Below are 24178 nucleotides of genomic sequence, written 5' to 3' on the forward strand. Positions count from 1 at the left end.
GAAAAGTGCTATGGGAAAATGTGGGATGCAAGCTAAACGGCCCACTTTCCATCTCCCTCCCTCTAAAACAATGTATTGAGGTGTGGCAGAGGTGCACTGGAGGCATAGGAAGGTATTAAGAGTGGTCTATTTAACAACCCTGATAGATCTTTTTCTGAGCGAATTCAGATCTCTCTTCTCCATCTTATAGACTGATCTTAGGCTGATACACTCAGAGTAAATCTCACTTATTTATTGAAAAGATGTGTATTTCATCTTTCAGACTAAAAGTCTCCAAGTGGTTAACAATAATTTTTTTAAGCAATAGTTAATGAGACTTCTACATAAGAATGCAGCCCTGCAGAGTGTGTGTTTAAGCCATTATTAAATCTTTCTTCTGTTTTGTTTTGTTTTTAAATCTCCAGCTAGTTTTTGGGCAATGTCCTCATGTTTACTTTGATTAGTAAATCAATGTTTACTTTGATTAGTAAAATTGGATCCATCCCCTCACTCCCCCCACCTCTGGTTTCTGTCTTTGTGCTAAACACACAAGTCCTGCAGCGTATAGAGTTCAGACACGGGTCTAAAGCCAAACACTTCAGCCATCTTCTTTGTGTTGCTTGCTTGCAATTTGGGGAGGGTAAAAGCACACAAACAACCTGTCTTAAATATTATCAGGGCTTGTTGGTCTTTAGTAAATACCATTGGAGGTTTGAAACTTGCCTGTGCACCAGCATGCTTCTCCTCTGGAAGGGCATGCTTCTCCTCTGGCCTGTTCGGTCTGTCTGTTGAATGGTTCCTTGATTTGGTGTAGGCTCTTGAAGATTTTTTTGGAGAAGAGGGAAGGGGGTTAGGTTTTCTGCAGATAAGTGAATGACAGCCTTGTCTTTTTCTCTTTCTCTTTTTGTGCCTCCACAGGCCGCTTTGACAGGGAAGTGGATATTGGCATTCCTGATGCTACTGGCCGCCTGGAGATCTTGCAGATCCACACCAAGAACATGAAACTGGCTGATGATGTTGATCTGGAGCAGGTTGGTGATGGTATCCTTTAAAGCAAGCAAGCAAGCAAAAAAAAACTCTGTTGGCAAGGCAAAAACTGGAGCTGGGGCTTCAGTGAATAACACCTTCCTAACCAAAGATGAGCCAAGTCCAGGACAAAACAGCAGAATGGAGGGTGGAGCTTTAAGAACTACCAAATTGTGTGGTTACATTATGGCAAGCCCATAGCGTGGCTACACCAGAATTCTCTGCCCAGTACCGAATGTCTCTAAAGAAGCATGCCCACAAATGGCATGCCCTGCCCGTTCTCTACCCCTCGCCCTCCGAAGGTGGTGGAGAATTGTGCACATAAGGTTGCATTCAGTGCCCAAGATGGCTAGCAGTCTTACATGATTAGATTGCCTGTGAAGGTAGGACCCTCTTTCTGTCCTGCTTAAAACAATTCAGTGATGAGTTTTCTGGAGGAGGTGGTGGTAAAATCCTGGCCAGCTCCAGTGTCATAACTGTGTGGACTAGCTGCAACCCAGAGTTCAGGAGACAACTGATCCTAAAAGGAGGTGGTTACAACAGGCATAGTAAGCAGCAGGCCCCACCAAAGTATTGGCTGCTACATTCTCTCCCTCTTGAATATCGTTGCTCTGGCTCCATCCATCACAGACATGGCGCTTGCAGGCATGGCTGTTCCGGTTCTCTCCCAGCCTGACCTCTGCTTGTGTGGGAGGTGCTGGGTTCCTTTTCCTCAAGGAGCAGAGGTTTGTAACTCCTGCTTGTTTACGGGTCTGCTCTCTTGCGTCAGGTGGCCAATGAGACCCATGGTCACGTTGGTGCGGACTTAGCTGCGCTTTGTTCAGAGGCAGCTCTGCAGGCTATCCGGAAGAAGATGGATCTCATTGACCTCGAGGATGAGACCATTGATGCCGAAGTGATGAACTCGCTAGCTGTGACCATGGATGACTTCAGGGTAAGCCAGATGCACTTGTCTTGCCCCGCTCCTGGCATGAAGGCCTTGTCCGACAGGTGCAATAAATTGCCTTTCCCCCCCCCTTGCAAATTCTAGTGGGCCCTGAGCCAAAGCAACCCCTCAGCTCTGCGTGAGACTGTGGTTGAAGTGCCACAGGTGACCTGGCAGGACATTGGAGGCTTGGAAGATGTCAAGCGAGAGCTTCAGGAGCTTGTGCAGGTGAGCATTGTTGATGCCAGCCTTCCAGTTGCTTGAACAAGAACCAGGTGCTTCCCTGTCATAAAACCAAGTTAGGGGTCTCAGAGCCCCCTGGTACCAGCACCTGCACTGAGACTGTTGCTTCCGCTGGTGATGCTGCAGTCTTTTATGTATGGTTTCAAGACCAAAGGCCTGTAGGGGGCAGTGCTAGTTAAGACGGATTGCTCTCTTACATGGAACCTCACATTCCATTATCAGGCTGTTTCCCATGTAAACTGACACTGTGTGTGGGCGGGGGAGCCAGATAGCCAAGAACTCCTTGAGTGTCTTGCGAAAGGCGTTCTTTAAGGATGGCTTAGGGTTGGCGTGTGGTTTAAGGATGGCATATGAGAGGTTGCCCTGACTAGATTGCAGAGCCCATGTAGGTCTTGTGTATGCACCCCTTGTTGCTTTTCAGAGAGGTACTACTGATGGGTAGCCCTTAGCCCTGTTCTCCTGGCTTGTTAAGTGTGCCTTGCTTGAATGGCTCTGCTTTTAATGGCGGCCAACGTTTTCTGCAAACCGTAAGGTGCCATGTGGGCTTGGGTGGACACCTTTGCCAAAAAACCTAGTGATCTGCTTTCTCTACATTATAAAAGCAGCTCTCTTGTTTGCTTTGGAGCACTGCCCCCAGGATCTTAATCACCAATGTCAGAACTGTGGATATCTGTGTCACTTCCTTCCTTCCTGCTTTTGGTTGCAAGCCTTTCCTTCACAGGATTGTTCTAATGCCTGTTGTGCCTGGCAAAATATGGCTTAGCTGCAGCGCTACAGAAATCCCTAATCTGCCTCTCTGCAGGCCCACTTGCTATGATCGCCAACCGGAGTGGTAGGAGCTGACGCAGTCTACACAGAGGCAGTGTCTTCTCTACATAGTGGAAGAGCTGAGAAAGGCACAATGGGAGGGGCTGCCTTTGGTTGGATTTTGCACCTCTATACTCTGTGGCTTGATCAGATGTTGCTTGTTGCAACTCTTGCTTGGCTGTGGTAGGGCTCCAGCTGGGATGTTTTCACACACTTGGGTGTACACACATGCTTCTTCCCCCTGTCTACCACCCTTAAGCTCCCAGGACAACGAGGACTGACATGAATTCCTTTCCCCCCTAGTACCCAGTAGAACATCCTGACAAATTCCTTAAATTTGGCATGACTCCCTCCAAAGGGGTGCTGTTCTATGGGCCTCCTGGCTGTGGAAAGACCTTGCTGGCCAAAGCCATTGCCAACGAATGCCAGGCCAACTTCATCTCCATCAAGGGTCCAGAGCTGCTCACCATGTGGTTCGGAGAGTCGGAGGCCAATGTGCGCGAGATCTTTGACAAGGTAAGGCTCTCTGCGCAGCATGCTGGGTTCTCCTGGAATGGCCCCTAAAAGTTCCTGGTTGGCTTCCAAGCACAACACTCGGTTTCCATTGGTAGGCACAGAAAGATGCCCCTTGGAATTTCATATGCATCACGGATATACTGGAAATATACTGTGAACCGCTCTGACACCTGGGGTTGGGATGGTATACAAATATGTTAAATAAATAAAATAAAATAAATCGCCTCCTGCAGGTATGGTTTACATCAAGGTGCTGTTGGGTGACCTTTATGGAGTAGTCTTAACAGTTTCAAGTCTCGACAGCTTGTACAAGAAATTACACAACCTTAAGAATAATGTCTCGGGACCCTGCTAACTGGGTAAAGAGGCACCTTTTTAACATGGTGATTCTCATTATTTAGCCTGGGGGGGTGGGGAGTAACTGGCCCTGTCCACCCCCAACACAGCATCCCTCCAGTGACTGTTGCTGGTGTCTACCCTATGTTTCTTTTTCAATTGTGAGCCCTTTGGGGACAGGGATCCATTGTTGTTTCTCTATGTAAGGCGCTTGGGAAACGTTTGGTGGTTGTTGTTGCCTCAGTGGGGGCATAGACATCAAGAAGGAGCAGAATCTACTGCAGCCAGCCAGCACCACGAGGTTCCTTTGTTGTAGGATAGCTTTAGCCTTGCTCAAGGTGTTGGGAATGGGTCTTGCAAGTGCTCTGTCACCTTCTGTTATGAGGCTCTTCCATCACATGCTGGCAGTAGTGAGTCCTACTTGAAGCTGAGGGGGACACACTGCTAATCATTCCTGGCTTCCCCATATTCTTTACTCAAACCTTGGAAACTTGTGACTTGTAGGCCTGTTGGTGTCCTGTAGACTATCAGTTGGGTGGCTTCCCATGGACTTGGACACAAATGCCACTCTCCACTATTGCTATGATGGGTGTAGGAAGTCAGCCTGATAACCCAGAGTGAAGCAGTTCCCTTGTCTGCCTGCAGCAATCGCCAAGTGTGTGTGATGTGGCTGTGCCCTTAAAGGACTAGTTGGAGGAAATGGCACTCTTGGGGCAGGGTGGTGATGGCATGTGTGAGGCATAACCGGGTGTTGCCCCCTGTTGCGCAGGCCCGCCAAGCTGCTCCCTGTGTGTTGTTCTTCGATGAGCTGGACTCCATCGCAAAGGCCCGTGGTGGGAACATTGGGGATGGTGGCGGAGCTGCAGACAGAGTCATCAACCAGATCCTAACAGAGATGGACGGGATGTCGACCAAGAAGAATGTCTTCATCATTGGCGCCACCAACCGACCAGACATCATTGACCCCGCCATCCTGCGTCCTGGGCGCCTGGACCAGCTGATCTACATCCCACTGCCCGATGAGAAATCTCGCGTGGCCATTCTGAAGGCCAACCTACGGAAATCACCCGTTGCCAAGGCAAGTCTCTCCTCATGGGTGTGCCGTGAGGGCGTGGTGTGTCTCTTCATAGTATGGTCCTATCTTTGTTTAGTCAAGATTTTTATTTAATTTTTATTTAAATGGAGTTTTTTTTTTTTTAATTGCAGTTGTACATGGATGGGAAAGCAAATGAGCTTCTTTGCTGAAGGTTGCATTTCCCTTTGTCCTTTGGACACAGCCATGTCCTGGTTGTGCTGGAGTGCTTGTGCTCCACAGCTGTGCATCCCTTCCTGCTAGATGACTCTAGCCTCTTCCTAGCGGTTGGCCATCCTGGTGGGGCTTGAAGTGTGTCAGGGGAAGCCTTGTGGGCCTCCAGGTGTGGATGACAGTCCCCTAAAAAAACTACCTGTAACTACCGTCCATGCAAGAATTCTAACCCTGCGGAGGGGGAAACGCACCTCTCACTCTAGTTCTCTGGGTGACGGAGCAACCACTCCACTTAGAACAGTCCCCTGCATGTACAGAAGGCAGCCATCCCTCCCCTGGATTATTCAGCTCTAACATTTGAGCACAGCAATCCCTGGGCTGGAACTGGATGTAGTGTGCAGACAAAGGACTGCAGAGGAAAGGGAGGTTAAAGTTAGAGGCCTGGGATGCTCTGAAGCACGGACTGCCTTTCCATGTGGAGACAGAAGTACCCATAGCTTCTTGTTAAAGAGGGAAACTTAAGAGGATGGTACTCATGAATGCCTTCTAAGGTTGGAGCCAGTCATCCTAGGCAGTGAGTGGCCGAAGGAGCCATGGAAAGGCATGATCTCATGGGTGCCTGGCTTTCCAGGGACTGTTTCTCTTTGGTGCACTGGGCAGCTCTCTGCTTTCTTGCAGACAGCTGACAAGAACCCAAAGGCCAGGTCAGGCTGCTGTTCTGGGATCTTCTTACTTGGTGTTTTAGAGGGGAGCATGTCTTAATGTGCTGGCTGCTTCATTTTTGAGAGCCCTGGAGAGGCTGCTTGAATTGCTTGATGAAGTCCTTGGCTATGCACACCTCGGATGACTGGCCAGTTAGCCGCTCTGGTGGGAGAGGCTGAAGTAGCTGGTTACTGTTGGCTGGGAAGGGAGAAGTGACATCCCGGTCTCCCTCCTCTGCTCAGGATGTCGACCTGGAGTTCTTGGCGAAAATGACAAATGGCTTCTCGGGAGCTGATCTAACAGAGATTTGCCAGCGAGCCTGCAAGCTGGCCATTCGTGAGTCTATTGAGAGCGAGATCAGACGGGAGCGAGAAAGGCAGACCAACCCTTCGGCCATGGTGAGTGCCTAAGGAGAGCCAACTGCCTTTGGCAGACCTTTGCGCTCATGGCTGTGGGATTTGGCTCTGTGTGGTTGCTGTTGGCACCTTTTTGTGCTGAGAGTTGTGACTTTGCTGGTCTAGGAAGTTGAGGAGGATGACCCAGTTCCTGAGATCCGGCGTGATCACTTTGAGGAGGCCATGCGTTTTGCCCGCCGCTCGGTCAGCGATAACGACATTCGCAAATACGAGATGTTTGCACAGACCCTACAGCAGAGCCGCGGCTTCGGCAGCTTCAGGTAACCAGGTGGCTTCGCAAGCAGTTGGTGGTCTCTTTCCAGTAGCTGTCTGCATCTTATGTTCGCTTATTTCTCTCCCTGTGGAGAAGTCTAAGATCTGTGGGCAGACTTGGCAAAATCAACCACTTGAGTTTCTGTAATTGTTTTCTTATTGAAAACTGAAGCTGTCATCTGGAGACCATGCACAACTCGAGACATCTCAGTTTGCATTAAATGGGATGGGCAAGGTGAGGCTGCAGTAGGAATCCGTGACCACTCTTGCTGCCAAGTATGATGCGCCTTTCTCTCCTTCTGGCCTTTTACCCAACCTGACCGTTGCAGTGTTTCTCAGGATATTACGAATCATGAATTGCTGCAAAATAGGGTGACAGTTTTGTGTGTGGGCCTGCAAGCATGCGTGACTTGGCACACAGGATTTGGCAAGAGGGCTGCCTCTGCCTCTAGGTTTACTTGCTGCAGAGGTGCCCCTTCTATCCATGCCCAGCATCACCCCTGCCCCTAACCTGTGGCCAGCCAGGGCTCTTTCTAGGGACTAGACTGAGCTGTCCCTTGCAGCTCCTTGCCTTCAGAACAGGGTGGGAAGCTTGCCTGGAAATGAGGAAGGGTGAGGTTTTTCTTCATCTCTTCCTCGCCGGCCACCCTCCAAAGTAAGGGTAAAATGAGGTGAGAAGTGCAGGGATGCCTTATAGTCCGGCCTCTCTCCCACAGTTTCCCTGAGACTTTGCTTAGGGGTGAAGCCTGTGTCTGGCATTACTGCAGCCTCACCAGGAGTACTCTCCCCCTCCCCCCACTTTATTTTCTTTTTGTATTCTTCCTAAAGTGGCTTGGGGCAGTTCACATTAAAAAAATTTAAAAATCATAAAACACATTTTTAAAAACCCATTTAAACCATATTAAAATTAGATATTAAAAGCCAGGCAAAAAAGATTGGTCTTCAAGACTCTCCTTAAGGCCTCCAAGGAAGATCATCCTCTTGTATCCATGAGTAGCGCGTTCCACAACCCAGAGATGACAACTGAGAAGGCCTGATCCCAGGTCATCACTAGATGAACCGGTGGCACCTGAAGACAGATCCCTCCTGATGGTTTTGTAGAGAAAGGTGCTCTCCTGGGTAACCCGGACCTAAGCCTTTTAGGGCTTTAAAGGTAATAACCAGCACTTTGTACTTTGCCCAGAAACATATGCCAGTGCAATTGTTTAAGAACGGGCATAATGTGGTCTCTAAGGGATTCCCCAAAGACCAATCTGGCTGCCACATTTGAAGTTTCCATACAAAAGCAGCCCTACATAAAGTGCACTGCCATAGTCCAACCTGGAGGTTACCAGCTGGTGTACCACTATGTTCAGGTCATTCTCCTCAAGGAACAGGCAATGTTAGTGAATCAGTCGCAGCTGGTAAAAAGTGCTCCTGGCCGCAGCCTCAATCTGAGGCACCAGGGTGAAACCCAGATCTAAGAGCACTCCCAAGCTACGAACCTGTTCTTTCTGGGTGAGTGTAACCTCGCCTAGAACAGGAAGTTCTATCCTGTCTTGCAGATTATGACCCCCAGCAACTAGCGCTTCTGTCTAGCTTGGATTCAGCTTCAGTTTATTATCCCTCATCCAGCCCATTACTGCTTTTAAGCAGGCATTTAAAGGGCTAATGCCATATCCTGATATTGATGACAATAGATTTGGGTGTCATCAGCATATTGATAACGCCCATCACCAAAATCCCTTGATGACCTCACTCAGAGGCTTCATGTAGATGTTAAAAAGCATTGGTGACAGAATGCAGCCCTGAAGGGTCTCCATATAGCAGCTCCCATTTTAAAGACCAACTGTCACCAAGCACCACCATCTGAAATCTACCCAAGACATAAGAGCGGAACCACTGTAAAACAGTGCCTTCTATCCCCAAATCCCTCAGACTGTCCAGAAGGTTGATGGTGTTGAATGCCGCTGAGAAGATCCAAAAGAACCAGCAGAGTCACACTCCCTCTGTCAATTACCTGGCGAAAGTCATCTGTCAGGCTGGCCAATGCTGTCTCAATCCTATAGCTTGCCCTAAAGTCAGTTTGAAATGGGTCTAGATAATCAGTTTCCTCCAAGAATGCTTGGAGCTGGTCAGCCACCCCTCTCTTAATCATCTTACCCAACCATGGGAGGTTGGAGACTGGCCTATAATTATCCATCACCAGGGGATCCAGAATAGGCTTCTTGAGAAGGGGTCTTACCACCACTGCCTTCAAACAAGGTGGCATCCTGCCCATATCAACTAGGCCAGCTCCAACAACCTCCCTGCAAGATGAAATCAGCCATGTTGGGCAAGGCTGCAAAGAGCAGGTAGTGGGCTGTACTGTTCCAAGCAGCTTGTCCACACCCTCAGGAGTCACAAACTTAAACTGATCCAATCTAATCTCACAAGAGGGATTGCTGGTCACTTCCCTAACTGGCCCTGCAGAAATGCTGGAGTCCAGATCAGCCCAAACGTGAGAGATTTTATTTGCAAAGAATTCATTGAATGCATCACAATGAGACATGGTTTCCAGAAACAAATTTGCAGCATGAAGTTGCCTTCATTCTTACTGATGTGTTTACTGGCCACTCCTTACAGATTCCCGTCAGGTAACCAGGGTGGTGCTGGACCAAGCCAAGGCACAGGAGGCAGTGGCGGTGGAAATGTTTACAGCGAGGATAACGATGATGATCTCTATGGTTAAAGTGCTGCCTGAGCGGACCAAACTCCAGAACGGGCCATGTTGTACAGGGCGATCCCCATGGTCAGTGGACTCCTGGCTTCTTCATTCCTTGGTCAGACCCATGTAGTTGCGTGTTGGGCTCTGTAACCTGGAGTCTGCTGCAATGCAAAGTGGTTGGTTGGTTGGTTGGTTGGTTGGGGAGGCAGGTGGGTGGTTAACGAGGAGGGGAACTGACTACACTTCTGCAAATTTCTGTTCTCGTTTATGGCAGAATCAGCAGCTTTAGCAACGGGTACAACAGTAGCCTGTAAAACAAATAAATAAAAACCCCACAAAAATAAAAAAAAAATCCCATAACTTCAAGCTGGTCTGGCGCTTCCTTCCAATTTCTCTTCCACCTGATCTCCTTGTTTGTCCTGGCCTTGAGCACATCTGCCTTCCATCGGAGCTGGGGCTTTTGTGCTCTTCCCTGGAGGGTCCCTTGTGTGCTTCCCAGTACAAGACTGGCTGCCCAGTTACACCTCACTCCCTATATCGGTGCCGTAAAGAGCCACTCCATGAGGAGGTGTCTCTAACATGGGGCAAGGGAATTATGAGCCCCAGAGGCGGGGTGGGTTAGGTCTGAGGCTCTCCCGTGAGCTCATTGCAGAAGGTGGACTTGAAACTAGACCTTCCTTAGGCAAGCTCTTGCTTTTCCACTCCAGAGACTTTGCTTTTGAGATGCCTGATCTGCCAGGGCAAATGTGGACTGCGTGTCAATTGTGATTGTGTGAGCTCACCAAAACTGCAGAATGTGAGGAGCATGAGTACTAATTCCATTTCCTAAGCATCTCGGCTTTTATTTTTTTAAAAAAAGCTTTAGAAGTATGTGGGGAATCAGTGTTGGGAGCCCAAGGGATGACATACATAAGACTTCCAGTAGGTGGGGATGAGGCTTTGTTGTTTCCTGCCCTTCCCATGACCAGCAGAGTTCAGGATTTCTTGGGGCAGAACTTGGAACATCTAGGCACTGACTGCACACTCTCCCGTAAGCATGGTGTGGCTATAATCTTGGTCCATGGAAAGCCACTACCCTATACCTACCGATAGACTTCATGGGCCCTTATCGCTGGTCTACACACAACTAGATCGCCACTGCTTTAAAAAATGGTTGCTGTAGGGGTAACTGGCATGTCTCTGGGTACTCCAAGGAAGGGAATGGGTCTAGTTGTGCTTAATAGAGAGCATTGGGGAGCCCTGTGCTTGGCTGTTAATGGTTGCACCCCAATTTATGTAGTAAAGGTGAAGTGTGCTGTCGACTCCCGGCACCCACAGAGCCCTGTGGTTGTCTTTGTAGAATACAGGAGGGGTTTACCATTGCCCTCTCCCACGCAGTATGAGATGATGCCTTTCAGCATCTTTCCTATGTTGTTGTTGCCCGATATAGTACCAGCAGGGATTCGAACCGGCAACCTCTGGCTTGCTAGTCAAGTCACTTCCCTGCTGCACCATTAGGTGGCTTAACTTATGTCATAAGAAAGGCTTAGTTACTGCAGCAGTCTCAGTTTGTCAAGTTAATTTTTCTAACACTGGCCTGTGACTAACTCCAGGCATGACTCACCCAAGACCTTCTGTACAGAAATTAAATTTGTTCTGGGAGAGCTTGAATAGGAGCCACTCCCAGTGGAGTATGTCCTTAAAGCTTAGAATCACAAAACAAATCAACTGTGTGTGAACAAATGAGCCCCCCATCTATTAGCACACACCCTTTTAATAATGTTAGAATTCCTAGAAAAGGCCATAGTTTTTGCAGAGTCCAATTTTGAAGCAGGAGCTGCTTGCAATTAATAAGCTAAAAGGCTTGTTCTCTTCTGGTGTAAATTCCTTTTTGTATGCATTCACCCTTTTTGTTTAGTGGCTAAATTCCACCCCCAGACCAATTATTATAATTTCAGTGATTGTTTGCTGTAATCTTCAAGGAATGTGGCTCTGTGTTTGTGTTTACAATAGTCCTATTCTGCAAAGAAGTAGGTCTTCTTTCCTTATTAGTTATACTTCATAGGCAGTAACAGAAGCTAGAATTATGGTGGAGACACCCCTGGCAGAACAATGCCTCATCAGGAGTAGGTCTCAACCAGGTCTTAGGGGGAGTGCAAGCTTGCAGAGCCTCAACTGAGAATCTGGGCTGGATAGAGAGGCTGGCAGGGAGGCATTCTACAAGCCAGCACCGTAGTCAAGCCGGCTTGGCTCCATGCAGCTGGCGGGGCCAAGGAGACCTTGCTCCCAAGTAACTTAGGTCCCTCCCCCTTGTGGGGCCATATACCCAGTAGAGTCCAAGGATGAGCAGCTGTGTGAGGAAGACAAGTTGGCCTTTCCAGTACCACGTACTCCCTTGACTTCAGGCTGGGCAGCCATCATGGTGCCAGGCTCAATCCCACCCTGGTTCTAGACAGGTCTCCCACACTACCCCTAGGCAGCTTGGTGGCTGTCCAAATTTACAAACGCGTGTGTGTGTGTCATGCAAGGGTTAGTGTCTTCATTCCATTTGCACCATTTCTTGTGGTGCTACTAACACTGGAGCAAAGTCCACACTTTCTGCCAACTAGAGATTGTTCAGAGCTGGTCCTGTGGCAGAAAGCATTAATTGTCCCCTTTGCTAAGGGTCCACCCTGGTGTGCATTTGAATGGGAGACTACATGTGTGAGCACTGTCAGATCTGACCCTTAGGGGATGGGGCCATAGCTCTGGGAAGAGCATCTGCAGGCAGAAGGGTCCCAGTTCCCTCCCTGGTGGCAGCATCTCCAAGCGAGGGCTGAGAGCAGCTCCTGCCTGCAACCTGGGAGAAGCCGCTGCCAGTCCGTGCAGACAACACTGAGCGAGATGCCTACGGCAGCTTCCTGCCTCTCAGCAGGCATTGTGGAGACTCAAGCCTCTTTTTGCAGCCTTTAGGGCATAGGCACCCCCACCAGGCATCCACTCTCCTTGGTACTCTTTTTCTACAAGACCAAAGCCCTGTGGGCATGACCAGCCCCACGCTTGGCACTCCGGTGCTCTCACATGCATTAAAAGCAACTGAGCCACATGGAAAAGCTCCAGCATCTTTAATGAAAGAAATTCAGAACACATAATGAAGTCCAACACAACACAACACACATAGGCTTGTTCCCCACAGCATTCCCCCACCCCCTTTGTGTAGAACCTCTGTGCCAGTTGTGTCAGATGAGAAGTGCATACGTCCGCTTGGGGGCTCTTAATGTTCCTCCAAGAAGGTACTTTTGTGTTGGGCTTTACTGCCAAGCCTATCGGAATGTTTCTGCCAGCCAAGACCGGCTCAGCGGCCACTCCCAGTCAGTGCGTTGCTTTCCTCTAGCTCCATCCATCTCCCTGTCAGTGCAGGTGCTCACTTCTTGTGACTGTGTTGGCAGCTGTGCATTTCTGGGGGCCATGGTGTGCACACTGGTGCATGCAAGTCAAGTATTGTGTGCGAATGTGGATCAAGTAGGCTTCCCCAGGTATGAAAGCAGCCGTGCTCCCCACTAGAGGCACCCAACAGCTACAGAAGTCGCCAGAACTCCTTGTCAAGGACAACAGGTGAGGACACAAATAAAACAGATCCAGTTAAAACTCAGGCAGGTAGGCAACTGTCTCCAGAGGAGGGGCCGAGTCCACACCGTGGCCACCCCACTTGCTCCACTCCTCCCCAGCCTTGAACTATAGCCAGTACTGCTTGCTGCAAATCCGAGGCAGCTGATGGTGCAGCCGAATCTGCCGCTTGTAGCTGGGGTCATAGTAATCCCACTCAAATCGCCCCGACTGCCGGGGGCACAACAGGGGTGTGTTCGGACTCTCTTCGCTGTCAGAGGACAGGATCCGGACAGAGACACCTATAAGACACACGTGGCAACGAAGGGGAGAAGAGGTGGCTTGATACAAACGAGAGAGGCTTGTTCCCACTTATCCTTATCCTGCATTTGCATCCTAAAATAGGACCATCAAGGTAGCCTCCAAGGCAGCCAGCTAGTTTGAGGGGTGACAGGGAAAGAGTGAGACTGCCACTTTGCTGGTGCCCCAAAGACCCTGTCCTTATTTGAAAGGGTATTGCCATGTTTCAAAAGGTCTTCTGAAGGCTACGTAGAGCCATTTCCTTCAGCCAACTTGCACAGGACTTGCCTTTTAGGCCTTGATGATCTCCACAGCTCTCAGATCCCTTTCCTGTTCACCAACATCCTCCTCTAAACCGAGAGATCCAGCTGCATCCACCTTTGGGCTCAACCCACAGCAGGTAGGCCCTGGAAGGAGCAGCCTCACTCCCACACAGAGGGACTCATTGGCAGCCACTCACCAGCACTGGCTCCAAAGTCCGAGTCCAGGCCTGGTCCCTGAGAGGCTGTGAAGTTAGCCGAGTTGAGAGGGGCCCTCTGGTCATCCCGCCGGATACTGCTGTTGTACTCAAAAGGCACTGAGTGCGAGGGACCTGCTGACCTGCTGCAGCTACGAAGCTTGCTCTGGGTGCTGGTGAGGCGCCTAGTGAATGCTCCTTCTGGGATACCCTGCAGAAAAAAGGGCACAAGTCCCAACTGAGCATTCCAGGACAAGAGGGCCCCACTGAACTGCCTCTCTCCAAGGCTGCTGTTTGGGCGCATGCCCACACACCCAGGCCACAGGACTGCTGAGGGGTTTGTCAGGGAGAGAGAAAGCCAGCCTGCCTGCCTGCCTGCCTATGGGCTCCTCTGCTGGTCTAAGGGAGGAGACCCGTTGCTAGGCAGGGTCTGCCTTGGTTTGCATGTGAGCACTGAAAGAGATTCACCGTAGGGGATAAGGCTGCTCTGGGAAGAACACATGCATGTTGAAGGTTCCCAGTTCCCTCCCTGGCAGCATCTCCAGATGGGGCTGAGAGAGACTCCTGCCTGCAACCTGGGAGAAGCCACTGCCAGTCTGTGTGGACAGTCCTGAGCTAGAGGGACCAAGGGTCTGACTCAGTATATGGCAGCTTCCCATGTTCTTAAGTCCTGGATGTTGTGAGGGTTGCAAGCACAACCCTCAGGTTTTCTACCCTGGGCTGTGGTCACCTTCCAGCCTTGACACCGCATTCCTTGGCAGAAGAGTGCCTTCCTCCGACCTCATGCCCCTCACTGGCAACACCAGCCCAAGTAGCGTCTGTCCCCAACCCCTCTGAGCATATCCACCCCATCAGTTGCCTGACAGCTAACAGAGCAGAGCTTGTACCCAGACCCAGGTTGTGTGTTTAAGCTTGGGCAGATGCTGGAGAGCAGCTCTGGCCAAGAACGGGGCTCCCATTTCTCTAGGGGGCTGGCCAGAGGGGACACCCACACCCACCCACCCACCCCTTGTGCCAGGAAGGAGGAGGAGAGATGCTCCCAGGAAAGACAAGCCCCTCTCATCACACCAACCCTCTCAACCCACTCTCTGCTTCCCAGGACTTGGATTTTCCTCAGGAGCAGAGACACTGGGGCACGGCCATGGGAGCAAGGCAGAAGAGTCTGTCCCCCCTCACCTTCCTGTTACTTACATGGGCCCCTGAAGCGGTGGTTTCCGGAGAGTTGGGGGGCACCAACACAGGATGCTTCTCCAGGTCACTGGAAGAGGAGGGAGCCATTCCCTGGGCAACCCCATTTCTGAACTGACCTAGACTGTAGAAGTGGGTGGGAAGTCTGGGAGGCCCCCTGGAGCTGCCTGGCCCAGCAGCCCCCCCACTACGACTGGAGGGGAGTGGAGAAGCACACACAGGCTGCAGGAGCTGCTTCACCGTGATCCCCTCCCGGCCGTGTCTCACCACAGCACTGCCTGGGACCACCTGGAAGAGCTGTGGGGAGGCAGGGGGTGCCTGGCGGAGCAGCTTCCCCTTGACCCTTGGCCAGGTGGGCCTCCAGCGCAGCCAGAACAGCCCGCTCAGGAGGAGGAGGAGGAGGAGGCAGGGGATGAGCAGACCCACGAGCAAGCGGAGGGTGGCCTGCAAGGCGTCCGCCTGCCCTTCAGCCCCCATCGTGGGATCCATCCTGCAGCAAAGCAGGCCAGCTGGGGAAGGAAAGAACAACATTTGCCCAGCAGGTGGGGCTGGCTGGGGCTTAAACAGCTGCCCCAGGGGTGGGGCAACCTCGGTTCCTGTGCACACCTGGAATGGATTTCAGGGGCAAGGTGTAGCTGATCAGAGCAGGCCTCTTCTGCTGTAGGGAAGGATTCTGAAACTCTTCCTTCACAGAGCTTGGATCAGTTGCCATCCTGGAGGTGCCGGTTTCAGCTGAGCCCCCCCCCCCCCGGTGATGTAAAGAGGAGAAACTGGGGGCCACCCACCTTTGGGCAGTTTACTTACAGGCCCGTCCCGCCAGTCAGGTCAGTGGAAGCATTTATAGCCTGCCTCCAGGCGGAGTCTGCGTAAGGCCACTGAAGGTGTCTGTAGGTGTATCCAGCTCTGCATGGAATCAGGCAGAAAGACTTGAAGCCCCACAGCCACTTAGGATTTCCTTCCAAGTAATCATGCCTAAGAGGAAAGTGATGAGACTCTTACTTATGAGCCGTAGAGATAAAAGAGACTTCAAAGCTCTCTGGCTGGTTTGGACAGCTTCTCTTTCCTCCCTTGGCTTGTTTGCAGAGAGAGCCAGGGTTGTGATTCTGCCACTCAAATCCTGAGATTAATCACACCCCTTCCTTCCTTCCTACACGCCCACTCAAAGACTGCCCTTGCATTTCAGGCCCGTCCTCTTGCTTGTTGCCTGGGTCATTTAAAGGCGATTACTGCATACCTGAGAGAAACTTCATTCCAGATAAGAACTTGGCTGCTATTTTCTCCATGGCCACTGAAAGAGCGAGGAGGGTGCCAGCCCCTAACCCCGAATCTTACCTGGGCGGGTGGTTTGCCTCCTGCTCACATCAGCCCTGGTGGTGCCTCTTCCTGAGGGACAAAAATGCAGGGGGCCCTGCTGCTCCATTAGAACAAGAAGAAGTTCTGGTAAGAACTAATCTGCCTGCTTTCTGTTCACGATCACTTTAATTGATAATTACCATCTTCAAATTCATGCACTCAGATGCAATATGCAGGGTACAGTAAAACAGTAGTTGCTGTCTGTACAAACGGTGCATCAGGCATCAGTGGAGGATGGCAATGAGATAATGATGCTGTTCTCAAACACACCATGGAAATGTCCCTGTGGGGCACTATAGCTGTACTCACTTTGATCCAAAATGGTCCAGGTTTGGCAAAGTTGGGGGGACCACACACACACACACACACAACCTTGAAATGGGTCCTAGGCTTAGTGTCTTCTCCAGTCTTGGCTTGCATTCCAAGTTTGGTGCAAATCGGTTGGGCGGTTCACAGGTTAGCTCACTTCCACCTCAAAAGTTCACACATCTGCCATCTTGAACAGGGGTGTATGACCTTGTCACAAAATACACCACTGAGTTGTCCCTGTGTGGACTGCACCAAATTTGGTCCACTCGCAGAAGGACAGACACGAACCCAGCGGTGAAGGGAGTTTGGCTCTTGATGCAGGAGCGAGAGCTGTGGCTCTTCGTGGGTGGCCTCACAGGCTGTCCGGATGAAAAGAAGCACCCCGCTGGATCAGACCAAAGGGCCATCCAGTCCAAGGGTAGCCAAGCCGATGTTTCTGGGAAGTCCACAAGCAGGACATGAGGGCAAGAGGCCTCCCCCGGACACTGCCACTCAGCAGTACACTGCCTCTGGCCATGGAGGCTCCATTTGACTCTCATGGCTAACGGCCATTGCTAGACCTCTCTGTCCTCCATGAATTCATCAAATCTCACTTTCAAGCCATCTGTGCTAGTAGCCAGACACCACCAGGCCTTGTGGTAGCAAATCCCACACGTGAAATATGGGGTGTGTGGAGAAGCTGGGGCACTGCCTGCCTGCACCGCCTGGGGATCATTCCTGCTCTCAGGAGCAGCTCCTCCTAACCCCTCCTAAGTGTGGGGTGGGGGGGTGCCAAGGAGAGAGAGCTGCCTCTCCTTCCTGGAGCTCGGCCTGCTCTGCAACCTCATGCCCCCAATGCTGCCTGCAGGCTGTCTGTCTGTCAGGTTGAGCTGCACAGTTAACTACACAGTTCTACCTGACAAGTGGTCAGCCTACAGGCAGCACAGCTCTCATTAATGCTGCTGGGTGGGGGGGTGCAGGATAGGAGAGAGAAAGGAGCAAATGGAGCTCCAGGCAGGAGAGGCAGCTGTGCCTTCTCTGGCGCCCCCCCCCCCTCCGACTAGCAGCCCTTCAGAAAAACCTCAAGGTAAGGCACAACACAGGCACTGCCCTGCCTGCTTTGGGACCAAAGAGCTTTTCCTGGCTGCCAGCCGGCGGAGAAGGGGCAGAGACTGGCCTGAGCTGGAGCCTCATCCTTGCTGGCTGCCCTGGTGCTTTTTAAAGAGGTGGACTTAATGGGTTGCCAGCTTTTAAACTGGCCTCTGCTCCTCTGCTTGATTTGCAGACTTTGACAGGTGGGGCATTGTTTCTTTCCATGTGTGTGTTAAGTATTTATCCCACCAGGGAGCTCAGGGTCGTTGGCATGATCCCTTCCCCTCAGATCATAATACAACACTCTATAATATACTTGACTCCCCGCTGTGAAAAGCCTCACCCTGCTGGTTGCTGCAGATCAAGCTGCTGTTAGAAGCACAAAAGCAAAGCAGCTGTTATTCCTGGGCGGTTGGCAACCCGCAGCCCTAGAAAACGGGACCCCAAACTACAGTGCATTTCTTCAACAGAGGACCGGCTGCTGGCTTGGCATAAAATGTCCTTCAGCTCCACGAGCCAACCTTCTTCCAACGCTGGTGTTTATGGGTGGTTGTGATTCTCCATCCACACAGCAGAGGGAACACTCCAGTTGCTCAGAAACCTGCGCGGTTCCAACAAGATTCCTTCCATTGCAAGGCCCAGTTTTGATGTCCCTCCAAGGTCCTTCCAAGGTGGGCGGGTAACATCCCCTCCCCACCAATCCAGCAATGCTTCTAGGGTTGTGACGAGGTTCAGAGCCTCTGGTCTGGACAATGGGGAATGCTTCTTCATTGCAAGAAGAATTTGTCAATGAACTCGCCTGGGGAGGTCTCCACTGCACACACCCCAGCCATCTAGTCCAGCATCCTGTTTCACACAGTGACCCACCAGATGTCTCTGGGAAGCCCACAAGCAAGAAATGGAGGAATGAGGCTTATTGTAAAATAATCCTTGAACTGTAAATGAATTGAATTGATATTCCCGCACCTCTTGTTGTAAATAAGCCCTTGTATTAATATTCACAAACCTCTTCATTACTGTAAAGAGTATGTATAAAATGCTTGCAAAATCCCAATGTGGCAAAGAATACTGGCGAGGTCAAGAGTTCCTGCCTGCTGTTTTCTAGTTTCACACTGAGAAAGAATTGTTGGACAGTTTGATTTTGGAGGAAAGGGAAATTTTGAAAAATGTGGGGGACTTTGTGTCATATATGGATTGGATTGCTTAAAAAGAACTGTTGGGACAATTTGTGTATAAAAGGAGGTTGCTTTTAGCATGGGTTTTGGAAGACCGCAAGGAGAGTCCTGGAGAATCAGAGCTGAAGTCACAGTTGAAGTTGGAGAATCCGAGTCAAACAAAGTTAGGAGGACAAGAAGTAAAAAAAAAAAAAAAAAGTTACATGGAAGGAACAGAGTCCAGCCCAAGTGGAGGAGCGGAGGCCAGTCAAAGCGGAAGAACTGCTGGCCAGGCTGAGGGAGCCAGAGCGGAAATCACAGAAGGGAGGGCCAGGCTGGACTGAACCCCAGGCCTGTGCGGTGACCCGGGCAAGCCAGAAGGAACAAGCCAGAGGACTCAAAGTGAGGGCTCTGTGAGGGTCAGGTTAGTGGAGCCGTTTTGGACCACATTTTGTTTAGTCCTTGTATTTATTTATTTATTTAAAACATGTTTATACCACCCAAAATGCAAGTTCTCTGCTCTTTTGGTTGGTGTTTTTGTTATTTTGCACTAAACTTGTTAAACAACATTTGATTTAAAGTGAACTAATTGCAAAGTAAAATTACTTGTTTCTCTTTAAAGAAAAATTGTAGCTTCTGTTTCCTCCACCCCATGCCTCTAGGCCTTACCACTCTACTAAGGTTTGTTTTTGGCAGCCGAGGTTTGAAAGGCTGTTGTGGTAGACTCAGCCAAAAGCCTAAAAGTCTACTTGCTGGCAGCAGTTCAACTGGTAGTTTTCGGGGAGATCCATGTCTCTGTTAGCAGCAGGGCAGATCCTCTACAAGTGGTGGCAAGTGCTGGGATAGGCAGCTATTCGTCCACAGAGGGCTTGCTGCTGCTCCCCTGCAACTGTCCTTTAGAGGCATCTTGCCTCTGAGGCTGGAGGAGGTGGCCTATAGCCCTCGGACTAGTAGCCACTGACGGACCTGCCCTCCATGAATCGGTCTAAGCCACGCAAGCTCGTGGCCATCACCACACCCCATGGCAGAGATGGGGTGTAGCGACTCCCTCCCCCTCCCTTGGCCCTCCCTTTGTCTCCGCTTTTGGCCCTCCTTGCATCTGAATGGCTGTGTGTCCACCAGCTGCAGTGGCCCTCCAGCCCCAGACACTTGGGGATGCTCTCTGAACAAGGGGCGGGGGGGGGATGGTCCATCTCCCTTTTGGGTGCACAGGTCTCTGGCTTCTCCCTCCTTGAAGCTGAGAGAGCCACCCCATTCCCACATCTTCCAAAGAAGCTCTTGCCCTGCCAGCATGAGCCTCTCCCGCAAGACCAAGTCCCAGGTCATGGTCTGAGTTGCTTGGAAGACTCCTCAGTTCTGCCCAGAGCCTGGAGCGGCCATGGGAATTGGAGCCCCCACTCTGCCCTTGAGGAGGGCTGGCTGGCTGGCTGGCTGGGGGCAGGGGGCGGGTTGCCTGCTCTGGTCCCCTGCTGGCCTCTGCTCTGTGGGCCTCTCAATGGACCGGCAGGCTTCTTGCTGCCCCCACCTCCTTGCACGGCAGCAGCCCGTGTGCTGCCATCTGGCCTGTCCTTGTCGGAGAAGCAGGAGACAAAAGCGCCGTCTGCCTCTTGGGTGCAGCAGAGACGGATTGTGCTGCCAACGGCCAGGTGACGCGGCTGCCATGTTCCCAGAACTGGGCAAGCAGCAAGAGGCGGCAGCCGTGTCCCCAGAAGGAGCGCAGGAACAGGAGTCTGGCTTGATGACGGATTTGGCTGGGGGGCTGGAGGGCATCCCCTCCTAAGCACCCTTCCTCAAGAAAAGCAGCAGGCCCAGGGTGGTGGTGGTGTGGGGGGGAGGGTCTCTCATCAGATATCCCCCCACACACACTCACACACTTCATGGATTGTGGCCTTTGCCATTGATGGGGTAGAGGACGAAGAAGGGCCAGATGGGCTGCTCCAGGTCTGACTCTGCCTGCCCTGGTAGCCTAGACTGGCCACGCCCGCCTCCAGCTCCCAAGACCCAGAGGGCGTCAAGGATCGCCATAGCTCTGCAAGGCAGGAACGGCATTTGGGCTGGGCCAGGGAGCGGCCATGTCCTGTTCTGAACCCAGCTCCTGGGATCTGGGGGAGGGGGGAGGATTTTCATGGCTCCTTCCCCCAGGATGCCCCCCCGCAAAAGACCAGAACAAGAAACTAATGTAATAACAGGATGCCAAAAATTCAGAGTGTACCTGAAAAAAGGTATATTAATATAATTTACAAGTTCTACATCGAACAACTACACACAACTACACACATCATACAATAAAAGCATTCCTGTGCAGACAACAATATAATACAAAATCACATAAAGGAATATATAAAAATGTCCCTGAATCAAAGTAATCCAAATAGGCTCACAGGGAGCCAAAATCCTTATGAAGACCGAATAGCTTTCCACCAAATAATAAGAAGTCTTTTCAAAGTGTAGGAGTCCTTTTTCAGTGGGTCATTTCCAACAGGTCCCACTATACCCATTTTCAGGTACATTCTGGATTTTTGGCAGTCTATTATTACATTAGTTTCTTGTTCTGGTGGTTTTGTTTGTTTGTTTGTTGCATCTACATTCTTTTTTGGATCAGCAATAGACCCTATTTTGCATTCTGTTTCCTTTCCCCAGGATCCTGGAGCTGCCCTCAGGAGGGGGGAGGATGAGCATGGTTGGGTGTCCTCCCCCCTCATTCCAAGCAGACCCCTCCTGCTTTTTCCTTTGGGTAAGGTAAAGGTAGACTGTGCTGTCAAGTCGGTGTCGACTCCTGGCGCCCACAGGGCCCTGTGGTTGTCTTGGGTAGAATACAGGCGGGGTTGGCCATGGCCATCTCCTTCAGTGCAGTAGGAGATGATGATGCCTTTCAGCATCTTCCTAGATCACGGCTGCCCAATATAGATGTTTCCCAAAGTCTGAGAAACATACCAGCGGGGATTCGAACTGGCAACCTTCTGCTTGTTAGTCAAGCATTTCCCCACTGCGCCACTTAAGTTCTATGCCTGAGGAAATGCTCAGCCTGCCCCCCCAACGCCCATTGCTGGATCATGTGCAACAGTAATGAAGAGAGAGCTGTTGACGTGGAAATGACGCTTTGAAGAGGAGAGATCTGGACCTGCCAAGAACGTATATTTCATCTTAACTTAGGCTTTCCCTCTGCTAGCAAAATCAACTCCCGCGGTATCCGGCTTGGATGATCTAAGGTTTGTTCAGACAAGGGGGGAAAGGAAGTGGGATTTATTGCTCCTCTAATATCCCTTTCTTACGAGTTATCAGAAGTCAAAGCTCAAAGGCTGAAATGATGTCAAGACACACCACTTCATTTGAGGTTTTCAGTTTCACAGGACAGTAACAGCAGCATCTGAAAGCAAGCACCCACCAAGTCACCTCAAAAAGGGACGTGCCCCATAATAGAGCCTCTGATCATGCACAAAGTCCCTTTTCTTGCCATGCAGAACCAGGCCAGCCACTTCATCTATATGGATTTAGGTGTGTGTGGGGGGGGTGGGGTTGGTGAACCCCACTGTTGCCCCCCTTGAAGGGATGAAGACAGTCTCCCAGGGACCTCACACAGGTGGCAGTGCCTTCTGGCATCCAGACAGGATTGGTGCTGTCTCTCCGGGGGAGCACGCCCACGCAGGGGCTTTGGAACCCACCCACCCCATAATAGCTGTGCCACCATCTCTTGCCACCCACTTGTTTCTGGCTCCAGGGAGCTACACACTATCAGACTCCACTCTCCCCACAAAAAACCAACACCCCCAAATGCAAACACCCCCCCTGCACCTGACTTTACCTGTGAGTGGCAAGAGCTTGCCTTGCTCAGGGACGAAGAGACTCACAGTCTTCTGCCCTGCCTCGATGGGGCCAGCAGGTGGGCATTGTGCAGGTAGTGGGCAGAGAGACACTTGTGATGTGGCTGGGGACTCATCCCTGGGGGATGGAAGAGGGCAGAAATGGCTCAGGTCTGGAATGGGGCAGGATGATGGAACATAGCAGCTGGCCCCCTGGATGCCTGTCCCAGGGTGAGTGTTGTGGCCCAGCTGATGATCAGTGGGAACCGCCCTGCCCCTCTGCTGTGCTATACAACTCCCCACAAAGGCACCGAGCACAGCTTCCGAGTCTCTCAGACAACCATTCAAACCAGCTGGAGCTGGGTGTGTTTCTGTGCGGCCCCATTTAAAGCCCCCTTTGCAGTTCTCCAGGGCAAATTGATGGCTATTGGCTTGGTGCTTTGGAAGACAACAGAAAGACTGCCTTCCAGACACACGGCCTTTTTGTTGCTGGCCCCTCTGCAGCCCCACAACTGCTCTGGTTGGCCTGTGCTGGTGTGCTGCTCAGTGCTGCTTTTGGGGGGAGGGTCCGAAGGGGGTTTCCTGGGACAGGCCTGGGAGCTGGGGTGGGCACCCTTCCAGCCAGGTTCCACTCCTGACCTATTTGGACACATCCTAAGAATCCGCATCAAGCCTTCAGCAGTGAGCAGCCTCCAACTCTGCCCCAGTGAGAGGGATGGGGTGCCTGTGAGGGGATGCTTGATGGCATGGTGAGCATTGTGCCCCAGAAAAGCCGGCATTTCTTTATGACTTTGATGCCCCCCCCTTCCTTCAAAGGGTTCAGCGTGGCATACAAGCCCATTTTATCCTCACAACTTTCCTGCGAGGTAGGCTGGGTTGAGAGGATGCAACTGGCCCAAGGTCAACCATCCTCCACCGCAAGTAGTTGGTTAGCCAGGATCTGAATCTGGGTTTCCCTGCTCAACATCCAGCCCTGTAACCACAAGACATGGTGTGTTTGGGGTGCCTCCTTCCAGAGGCGTGCGGCTGTGTGTCCGTCTCTCTCCTTACTGTCTGTTTAGATCGCGCCGTCTATGTACATGGAAAGAGGGAGCGGAGGCGAGGCGAGGCGAGGCGGGGAGAAGATGCCATGGGCTTTGTATGTGCTTGGGCCTAATGGGCAGAGGGTCGAGGGACTGGGGAACTGTGCATTTTGAGGAGGGACTGGAAGGAGAGAAGGGGGAGAGGAGAGGAAGCCACACCCCAGAGCCTCAGGAGGCAGGTGCGGGCATAAGGGGCAGCAGGGGGGAAAGGGCAGAGGAGACACCTCTGAGGAAGCCGGAGACCCTCTGATGGGCGAGGGGTGGAGCTGGAGGCGCAAAGGTTACAGGCAGGAGTGTGATGGGGAATGAGAGGAGGGAGGGCAGGGCAGGGCCGAGCACACAGGCAGGAGCAGACCAGAAGCCCGTGAGGGGCCTGGAGGAAGGGGCCGAGGTCGTTGGTGTGGCGACAAGTGCTGGGTGGAGTGTGGTGGGGCTGAAGGGAGACATCGGGAGGAGAGGAAGGCTGCAGCAGTCAAGGGCAGAGATGGCCTGGCGTGACCGAGAGCAAAGCGGGGGGTGTCGTGTGCGTGCATTTGGGGAGAGAGAGAGCAGGCGTGAGAGGTGCCCCTGTTTGGAGCTCAGTGGCAGGAGCTGGGGGTGGCGTGCCTGCGCGCGTGTGTGCCTGCGTGCGTGCCTGCGTGGGGATGGCGGGCTGCAAATACACATCCAGGCGAGCAGCAGCAGCAGCAGCAGCAGCGTGGGCATCGTTCGGAGTGCTAAGTGAGGCAACGCAGCAGATGAACGCAGGGAGAGGCCGGGTGGCATC

The 24178-nt window shown here is 51.6% G+C and overlaps 2 protein-coding genes across 2 annotated transcripts in view; one reads left to right on the top strand and one right to left on the bottom strand.

The window, feature by feature from the left end:
* VCP (valosin containing protein) overlaps positions 1-9500 on the top strand; it is a 28048-nt gene extending 18548 nt beyond the window's left edge. Inside the window, exons 10-17 of the mRNA XM_053297088.1 lie at positions 898-1010; positions 1775-1939; positions 2036-2158; positions 3284-3496; positions 4602-4910; positions 6023-6178; positions 6302-6456; positions 9053-9500. Coding sequence (XP_053153063.1) covers positions 898-1010; positions 1775-1939; positions 2036-2158; positions 3284-3496; positions 4602-4910; positions 6023-6178; positions 6302-6456; positions 9053-9158 — 1340 coding nt within the window. The 3' untranslated portion in view covers positions 9159-9500. The remainder of the gene's footprint in view (positions 1-897; positions 1011-1774; positions 1940-2035; positions 2159-3283; positions 3497-4601; positions 4911-6022; positions 6179-6301; positions 6457-9052) is intronic.
* Positions 9501-12200: 2700 nt separating this feature from the next.
* Positions 12201-16004, bottom strand: LOC128342351 (protein huluwa-like). The gene is made up of 5 exons (XM_053289575.1): positions 15976-16004; positions 15448-15615; positions 14647-14767; positions 13459-13666; positions 12201-13000 (listed from the first exon to the last, which is right to left on the bottom strand). Exons 3-5 carry the CDS (start codon positions 14731-14733, stop codon positions 12828-12830), a joined length of 468 nt encoding a protein of 155 aa, XP_053145550.1. The 5' UTR covers positions 14734-14767; positions 15448-15615; positions 15976-16004; the 3' UTR covers positions 12201-12827.
* Positions 16005-24178: the final 8174 nt, after the last annotated feature.

Source organism: Hemicordylus capensis, chromosome 2 (genome assembly GCF_027244095.1).
Source record: "Hemicordylus capensis ecotype Gifberg chromosome 2, rHemCap1.1.pri, whole genome shotgun sequence".
Classification (NCBI taxonomy): Eukaryota; Metazoa; Chordata; class Lepidosauria; order Squamata; family Cordylidae; genus Hemicordylus; species Hemicordylus capensis.